Genomic DNA, 10,116 nt, shown 5'->3' with positions numbered 1-10,116 from the left:
CCGGCTATGTTTAAGGACCGGTGGTGAATTTTACTTACAAAAGTAGGTGTATTGTGGTGTACACTGTATTGAAGGAGATAAACGAGTACAATCCTGGTGGGCAGCAGTGTGTGCTGTCCTCTACAACTTCTAGAACGTTAGGTAGATCTAAAGATTGGGCACGACATACCACTTGCTAGGATATTACTCGTTCATCTCTATCAGTACAGTACACAAAGCTTGGAGTCATATCTAAAAACATAGCTTAATGATTTGTACACAATGCTTGGAGTCATCAAAATATGGTTCAATGATTTGTGTGAGGATGAGAGTAGAAATTCATATCTGGATAGATTCCCCAAGCTGTAGGATGAGGGTAGGAATTGAGCATGTGTTGAGATTCCCCAAGCAGTATGACTCTATAAGCATCATGTACCTTCCCTTCAAACAAATTGCATGTGTTGAGATTACTTATATATGGATGTATGATATTACTTATACGCGGGTTTAAAAGATTATCGTATTTGAATTTATGAGATGACTTGTATGTAGGTTTATAAATTAATTGTATGTTGATTTATGAGATTACATGTATGTGGGCTTAAAAGATTGTTATATGCTGTTTTATGAGCTTAATCATATATTATTGCTTCGTAAGACTACATGTATGTGGATTTACGAGATTACTTGTATGTGGATTTATAAGATTATTGTACATGGACTTATGAGATTACTTGTATGGGATTTAAAAGATCATTGTATGTGGGTTTATGGGATTACTTCTATATGGCTTCAAAAGATTACTTATATTTGGTTTTATATGAGATAAAGTGATATAGTTCATATGACTAGATTTTATAAAAATCTATCAGGAATTATACAGCAAAACATAAAACCAAAAAAATAAAGAGAAATATTGTTTCAGGGGCAGGCCGAAACATGCACTGAGCGTCCCTAGAATTCCATTCCTAGGGGGTGGCTGGATTTATTGCCTGCCTCTCTAAATCAATTTCTTGGGGCTGTTGTTGTTTTTGAGAACATCTATATGTTTTTTATGTATGAAAAAGCTGGTCTTAGTTTTGAGTGATGATGGTGACAAGTGCAAATTAGAATAGCCAAGTGGCGTAGAAACACATAAGCATTTCAATTCTTTTCGTTGACCATTGACCTGCTAGTACAGTGCAGCTACCAATACCATAAACGCTGAGTGCAGTAGGATCATTCAAGAATGCAGCCGCAATAATAAAGCTTTCAGAGACGAGCTTTTGTTAATTTTTATTTGATGATGTGATGGTCTCTTCACCGCGGCTGCCACCTGAAGAAAATCGAGATACCTAATCTCTCTCATCATGTTCAGCCGGATAATGGGATGAAGGATAATGCAGTAGAAGTGTAGGACTCCAAAATAGACAACGTGTTGCACGGCTCATATATCAAGCCCAGGGCTATATATGTATACACACATGGGCAGACGGTGACACGACGTGAGAGGCAGCCGCACTCACAATTACTAGAGAGTAGGCACGCCGTGCAGCCATGGCAGCATCCTGCCGCCGCCTAAACTGCCATGGTTGCTGGCTCATTCCTCTCCACCTGCTGCTTGCTGCTTTGGTGCCTAGAGCTGGCGCTGGGGGTGTTCTTGGAGCAGGGGATGTGGATTCCATCGCTGGTGCCACCTCTTGGCCCGCACCACGAGGTTAGTTTGCTCATGCCGTCATGCGGCTCTTGAATTGTTAAATCCCACGATCTCACACTCAGTGATGGTGTCGATCCAAATTATTTTTATCCCATTCTTTTTTTTTTCTGGTTCATATACCTGCATCTCATGTATGGAGTATATCTTCTTTCTAACCCATTCTTTTTTTTTCATATTGTCGGTCCAAATTCATTCATTTAAGTCATTTGTATGCCATGAATTTACATAAAAAGATATTTACTCTTTATTGAGTTCACTGAAAAAGACAACAAAAGATGAACATAGTGGTATCGTTATTAGAAGGAAAAAGTATATACGTTAAACTCGTGAGTTAGTTGTTCACCAGTGCAACTTTATTTGCCCGGCGTAGCAAACATGGAGAATCTAGATATATGAAGATTTCAGTTCTTAAACACACTGATATTTGGCCCAGGACTCGTAACAGAAAGTAAGTGTGTGCTCCCTCCAATCTTCTTCAACTGTGTCATGGGTTACTTCAATTTATAACTAACCAACGTCAACTAAAAACGAACGGATGTAGTATGCATTTTCTAAAAAAAATGAAGTTTCTTGGTAGGAACTATCCATAGGAGAATTTGTATAGACAAAGTAAAATAAGCAAAAAAGAACACAAGTGTATGCAAATCATAACATGTTCATGTAAGAATAAATCCGATAGTTTCAATGAGGTCCTGATACTTTGATCATCCATGATACTTATAGACATGTTTAAAGAGCGACTCACATGTGGTCCAGTGTTACCAATGACTCACCTATCAAACGGTACTCATGTACTCAGTCGAAAAAGGCTAATCGTAGATGGCTCTTCACCAATAATATAGGCGTAAAAAATTCACATATTTATTTTTGTGTTTGTGATCTAAAGACATTTTGGTGCATATAAGTAATTCCCATTCACGCTGACAGTCATCATAGATAGGTCTTGGCAAAACGTGTCGTGAGTACTGACCTTAGGGACGCGTTTTGGGTATCCGCTTGCTGATGATGACCATAGAGACGGGGTAGCTAGCCAAAATACATCCCTAATCAGGAGCATTGGATATGCGTATTGGCTACACAAGTCTCTGTCAAGGGTCATTAGAGACATTCTTGTTTTGATCCACCATGGTCGCTATTGGTTGCAAGGGACAGAGAAAGACTGAGAAAATTTATACTGCTCCTAAGGACTAGTGCCACCAACAAGTTTAGCATAAGGTGAAGGTGAGAAGGTCCAAATCGTAGATTCTAGAAACTACGTGTTTCATATTTAATTGTTGTTTGATCCACCATGGTAGCTATATGCTGCAAGGACCATATTAGAATCTGATACTCTAGTTTTGCGCAGCAGCCCTGAGATCTTTCAAAGGATATTGCGAGTACCAAATCAAGAACGGTGTAGATGAATGTTGTAGAAAAACCTAGATGACGAATTGAAGCAACCACAACAAGAGATTAGAATTTAGAAGCCGACCCAAAATTTATTAGCACAACTCCGAAAAGAGAAAAAGTGATTGTCACTCGATCTCTCACAACCCTCCTTGACCCTCTTGGACCCACTAATTTTTGCCCTATACAAGAATCTAGTGCAATAGAATTGTCTAGTTTAATCCCCTTGAGCACTCCTTATTGCTCCTTGCAAGAATTGGATCAGACCCTTCTGTTGGCTTGGTTTATGCTTATGACCTCTACCCCTTCTTTATATAGTCCCTTCCAAGGCCTCTATATATGCAAGTAGTAATCCTCTACTCCTAATAGGATTCTACATCAAGTCCTAATAGAACTAGAAGTCCTAATAGTACACCTATCTTGAGTCCTATTACAAGTAGGATTTGAGTTACCAAACAACAAAACAAAGCAACGATGAGAAAGTTTGTACTGGTACTAAGGATTAGTGCCACCTACAAGTTTAGCATAAGGTGAAGGTGAGAAGGTCTAAATCATGGATTCTAGAAAGCAAATGTTCCATACTTAATATACGGTCCGTCTAACTCTATAATTAATATAGAATAAGATTCAGCAACATAAAGCTGCATGCATATCAAAATTAGTGGCTTCAAACATTGCAAGAGGAATAGGAACTAAGTCTTCTATTACCATACTATAAACCACATAAAGACTTTAGCTACACTTCTATTCACCTTAATCCATGTGTGTTGAAGTGGATTGGGGTGAAAATTAGTTAATTTTTCAATTCAATCCATCTCTATACATGTGGATTGAGGTGGATACCAGTGCAGCCAAATAAATGAGAACGACAACTGCGCTTTAACTATGTGGAGTATACAATTTTAAATTATCATGTGATAAAAACAGTAAGTCAGAAACCAATTAAGCATAGGTTGTAGCAACAATATGTCTTTAACTAAAATAGGCAACAACAAATCCATTATGAACTGAAACACATCTAGATAGGTTAGCATTTTACATCCGTACTAGTGCCTCGGTCTGATCACTTAATCATAAATGAACTCATCTAAATAGGCAACCAACCAGCGAACTGATCATAGATCAGTTGGTTGGGTTCTTTGTGGTGTAACCTGTCTACCTAGGTTCATGTCCTGGACTTGACACGGGTGGATTTTTACAGAATTTAATGGCGCTATGCTTTCAGTAGTAGGCAACGTTCCCGTCGACAGCGAGGCGCCCGTGGTGACTTCGTGAATTTCAAGATCTGCCGGCCTAGTCCTTCGGAGGTGCTCATAGGGGTATGGTTTGTGTACGTGTGTTCATAGGTGTGAGTATGCGTGCGTGTTGTGGCCATCTACGTTGTATTATGTAATTCTCAAAAAAAGGCAACCAACCATATGAGTCCTATGAATAATTGAATATTTCTGCTCAAGTAGATTATAAAGCATAAATAATTTTTAGTAAGCACCAGCCGAGCAATCCTACAAATATTTTATGTACAGAGCTGGGGACACATTAGAAATTGATTGTTAGACATACCTAGAAGGAGATTACCTCAATGTATTGAGACATCTAGAAGGAACTACTGGCGTGCTTGGCGCGAGCTTGCCTCACCTAACCAGCACAGACCATGATAAGCTTGCCAGGAGAGGCGAGCCAATATGTCTGGCTCGTTCTAGCAATATAGCAAGCCAATAATTTGGTTAAACTTGAGTTTGTTTCACCGGCACGGTTCCCATAATTACATTCTTTTATGGACAGATTAGTATTTGAATTCATGCGTGCAACGTATGGCAACAGCAGGCGCACACAAACGGAAACGATGCGATACGTCCATTATTGCCCTAATTGCATTCAGACACTATAAGAGCATATTCTGCTTTGACCTGACCATAGGTCAATGGTGAGGTGAATATGGAGATGCATTACGGCAGGAGTGGTAAGGTCGTTCACTAACCTTGACACATTGTACGTGCGGGTACACAGAAATTGATAATAATGGGTGTCCAACGATGTGTGTTTTTTTAGCTATTTTCTGTCCCATCATGCCAAGGAACTTCACAATTGTCCAAGGGATAAATTGCAAAGTTTTATAAACTTTTCAATCAAAGCTAGACTTACATTTATGACAAGTATGTCTTGTTAAATTGTATACTACTCAGCCTGTTCGTTTGGTTGGGCTTGTTCGTGAAGAAGTACCGCTGGCTGGTTTGATGTGAGATAAAAATATTGTTTCGGCTAGAAATTTACGATCGTTTACGACAAGCACAAGCCAACCGAACAGGCTCATAAAACCCAAGAGCTATGAACTTTATTCTATTCATTCACTGATTACCCAGTCATGCACCAACACGGCCAGTACTCGCCGCTGGCTGACAAGAACGGGCAGGTGGCCCACATGGAGATCCTCTCCACGGACCAGCGTCGCGTTGAGAACATCCGCCGCCGCGTGTCCGAGACGACCTCGGGCGGCCGGGTGAAGCAGAAGCACGGCGCGTCGTCGTCGCCGGTCCAGCAGCAGCAGCTGATCCAGTCCAGCAGTGCGTCGGACTCGATCCCCGCCAACTCGTCCGCGGCACTGCCTGCGTCGTCGGGGAGCGACCTGAAAACAGGCAACTACGTGGTGTCCATCGGCCTCGGCACGCCGTCGGAGCAGTTTACGGTGGCGTTGGACACCGGCAGCAACATGGCGTGGGTGCAGTGCAAACCGTGCATGGAATTCTGCCACCGGCAGGCGGAGCCGCTCTTCAACCCGGCCAACTCCTCCACCTACGCCAACATCCCGTGCGCGTCGCCCAACTGCTCCGTCCCCGGCGCCAACTGCTCGCGCGCCGGCCACTGCGTCTACGATATGCATTACCAGGACTACTCCTATACCCAAGGCTACTACTCCCTTGACACCCTCATCCTGGGCCACGACACCATCCAGGACTTCAGGTTCGGGTGCAGCAGTAAGAAGACATGGGGGCTGTTCGGGTGGTCGGCAGGGGTGATGGGTCTCGGCCGCGGCAAGAACTCGCTGACGATGCAGGCGTACCACAGGTACAAAGGCGTGTTCGCTTACTGCCTCCCGGCAGATCCAACCGGGACGGGATTCCTGCACTTTGGTCCGGGCGCCGCGCCAGCGCCAGGGGCCGCGAACGCGCGCCAGACGCCGATGCTGACAAACATGGGGCCGACGTTCTACTACGTGGCACTGACGGGCATCAAGGTCGGCGGGCATCTGTTGCCCGTCCAGGGCTCCGTCTTCTCCGCCGGCCGCACGCTCATTGACTCCGGCACGGTGATCACGCGACTCCCTCCCTCGGCGTACAGGCAGCTGCGGTCGGCGTTCGCCGCGGACATGGGGGTTCTCGGGTACAGCAAGGCCCCCAGCTTCTCGGTCTTGGACACCTGCTTCAACCTCACGGGGCTGCAGGGGATCATCCCGGTGCCCACGGTGTCGCTGCTTTTCCGTGGCGGCGCGACGCTGGACGTCGACAGCTCGGGGATCCTGTACGCGGTGGACGTGTCGCACGCGTGCTTGGCGTTCGCGGCCAACGGCAAGGACACCGACGTCTCTATCATCGGGAGCACGCAGCAGAAGACGTACAGCGTCCTGTACGACGTTGGCAGCAAGGTTATCGGATTCGCCCCCGGAGCTTGCTGATCAGCTGGCTCTCACTGCTGGGTCCCAAACAACCAGCGAACTTAATTAACACCTGCATCCACCAACACGGTCAGTGATCAGTGTGACACAATACAAGGTCAGACTGAAGAATATAATAGTATCATCGCAACAATAAGACGGCACATTATCATTTGCCAACATCTATACGTAATACTAGTACAAAATAGATCTATCACGTCCATCTAAAACAACATGCGAGTAGCTGATCACACAGATCGGTTCCACTTGATATATACACGGCACAATGGAAAAAGAGTTGGGGCAGCCCGTTCCAAACGTCGTGCTCGCCGATCTAGTGGAAGTAGGCGTACGTCCTCGTGCCTCGGCAGCATCGACACACACCAGTAACGAAAATATTTTTAGAGACGGTCAAAAGTGATCTTTAGAGACGGTTTTAAAACCGCTACTATGCCATCGATTATAAAAATAAGTGATTTTCAGGGGCGGTTTTAAAACCGCCTTTAAAAATCGATTTTCAGATACGGTTGACTTAAGACAACCGCCCTTAAAATCGATTTTTAGAGATGGTTGACTTCCCTAAGAATAATTTTCAAAAAATTTTAAAAATCATTTAGAGTCTAAGAAAAGAATATTTGTAATGTAGACCGAAGGGCCGAGGACTGGCCACAGCTCACAAGATTTATTTTGAATAAGTGCCAACACCCAGGATTCGAACCCAACCTCTCCCTCGCACCATCCCTCTCCTACCACACACCATACAGTCACTTGTGTTTGTTCTACGATCGTGTCTATTTGTATTAATATGTACGAATTTTATAATTAATATTTTAACTCATAAACAATCTTAAATGAGAAAACTTTCAACTACAAAGTTTTAGATATCGTCGAGCACTACAACTTTGATATAGAACATTTCTCCAACCAAGGTAATTTGAAAAATTCAAAAATTTGAAATTCAAAATCTGAGACTTAATTTATATATTTAGAACCCTAAATGATCTCAAACAAAAATTTTATCAACTACAAAGTTTTAGATTTCGTCGAGCTCCATAATTTTGATAAAATTTTGTCTTCATCCGACTTCATTTAAAAAAGATATGAATTTATTTGTGTTGCAACAATTTTTAAGGACGGTTTACTTAGTCAACCGTCCTTGAAAATCGATTTTAAGAGGCGGTTGACTTAATAAAACCGCCTATAAAAATCACTCATTTTCAGAGATGGTTGACATAAGCAACCGTTCTTGAAAACAACATTTTCAGAGGTGGTTCTCTTAACGGAACCGTACCTAAAAATGAACACATTTTTAGAGATGGATTTCTTAATGGAACCGTCTCTAAAAATCGATTTCTAGCAACAGTTGTATAGCTACCGTGCCTCCCACGAAGGTTAATGACGGTGTGCTAAGACAACCGCTTCAGTTAAAAAAGGGAGGCACCTCTAAAAATCATTTATGCACTAATGACATAAATCCGCCTGCCTCTTGTCCCTTCACCTCACGTTCGTCACCGATCAACACGACAACAATAGTGGACCAGTGTGCTAGCACTAGGTGTGGGGCCTGAGAGGGGGCAGCGGCGTGCTAGCGTACATGGGAGAACGCGCGTGTATCTTCCGTAACCCCTAACCCGCATTATATAAACCCACTAATGGGCTTCTACCATAGAAGCCCATTAGATTTCTAATAGATCAACATCCTATTATGGCACACTTTTGGATCCAATCCATAATGGATATGATAGCCTCTTGGGCACATCACCGACAATCTCTGGCCTAAACTAGAGTCAATGATCCATGCAACTATTCCAACAACTTAAGTGTGTGACACATTAGGTTCAAGAGTAGATCGACAGCCATGACTGAAAAACATTTTTGAGACATTAGTCAATTGTGGCACCTAGCATTACATATTGATTCCAAGATACATACAAATATCTTGTTGGCTCTACATTGATATACATACATCCCAATCCTTTTGCCACATGATACAAGTCAAACTAAGTGTTAGATTCGTGCCACCTTTGTGATAGCTTAACACTTCACTCGATCTTAAAGTGGATTACAATTTGTGACTAACTCTTTAGTCACACCATGATTAATTCATTCATAACATTGGCAGGGCCATGCATTTTCCATCTTGATGACCCGCTCACATTCCATCCTATATTATTCCATGGTACATCCAGAAATTGCTTTTATGACCATCCTCTTATGGAACAATATTTTGTAGCACCAAAATGCATCACTACATGTGGTGAGAAACAATGGCGATCGTAGGTCTAAGGATTCAACAGGTATACCACTCGAAAACGCTAGATGGCACATATATTAACATAACAATCCTAGCAATGTCTCGGTGTGGGTCAATCCAACGCCATGATCCCTATCATGTGTCCACATTATTGATTTGATATCTCTATATCTATGATCTGTGAATCATGATAATCAATCAATACATGTGCTAGTTTTGTAAAAACAATATTGTCTCACATAATAATGATATAATTTCTTCGAGGACTACTGTGAGTGTTATGGACCGTGAGTATCATCACCACCTAGAATTAAGCCCGATAAGTACGGGGTCGGCCAACCCTACTAAGGAAGTGGCCCAACACGCACAGGGTATATGAGTAGCTTGGAAGACAAGATATCGACAATGAAGCCTGGTGTAACACCCTAAAATTTACATTGTTTTAAAATAGTAAATTTGATTTATTTATGTTATTATGTGTGCATTCAAATATAGGAAAATAATATTTTTTGGGTGAAATTAAAATCAATAATAAGGAATAGATACAAGTTGAGGCATTCATGCTGCTGCACATTGTTTTTGCAGTGATTAGCTTTGACTAAAATTTGAATTGAATTCAAATTTACCTTGAAAATGAGATTTGAAAATTTTATTTATAAAAAGAAAAAGGAAATTTCTTTTTTCCCCCTCCCTTCTTCATTTCGGCCCGCAGGCCTTCCTTCCGCTGGCCTTTTTCCTCCCGTAGCCCAGCTCGCCTCCCTCCTTGCGCGCTGCGCGGCCCAGCGCCAGCCGCCAGCCCAGCCGCGCGCCTCGCTCGGCCCAGCAAGCCGCGCCAGCCCAGCTTGACGCGCGCAACCGCCACCGCGCCTTCCTCGGCCTTCCTCGCGCCCGCAGCCGCTGACCGCCCGGCCCCGCGTGTCAGCGCCATCCCCTTCCTCCGCGCGTCTCAGCAACCGCCCGCGCGAGCGCTTGAGCAACCGCCGCCCACGCTCCTGGCGTCGTGGGAGCACCCCCCCGCCCCCCGGCCTCGATAAAAAGGAGCCGAGCCCCCCCCCCCCCCCCCCCCCGCGCGCTCCCCTACTCTCCCCACTCCATTTTCTCTCTCGCGTTCACGCCACGGAGGCCACAACCGCCGCACGGAAGAGCTCCGCC

The 10,116-nt window shown here is 43.7% G+C and overlaps 1 protein-coding gene across 1 annotated transcript; it reads left to right on the top strand.

The window, feature by feature from the left end:
* Positions 1-1,423: 1,423 nt before the first annotated feature.
* Positions 1,424-6,924, top strand: LOC136484322 (aspartyl protease family protein At5g10770-like). Its single transcript, XM_066481570.1, has 2 exons — positions 1,424-1,675; positions 5,422-6,924. Exons 1-2 carry the CDS (start codon positions 1,516-1,518, stop codon positions 6,729-6,731), a joined length of 1,470 nt encoding a protein of 489 aa, XP_066337667.1. The 5' UTR covers positions 1,424-1,515; the 3' UTR covers positions 6,732-6,924.
* Positions 6,925-10,116: the final 3,192 nt, after the last annotated feature.

Source organism: Miscanthus floridulus, chromosome 9, assembly GCF_019320115.1.
Source record: "Miscanthus floridulus cultivar M001 chromosome 9, ASM1932011v1, whole genome shotgun sequence".
Lineage (NCBI taxonomy): Eukaryota > Viridiplantae > Streptophyta > Magnoliopsida > Poales > Poaceae > Miscanthus > Miscanthus floridulus.
Note: the sequence above shows the minus strand (reverse complement) of the source record. Positions and strands in the feature narration are given on the sequence as shown.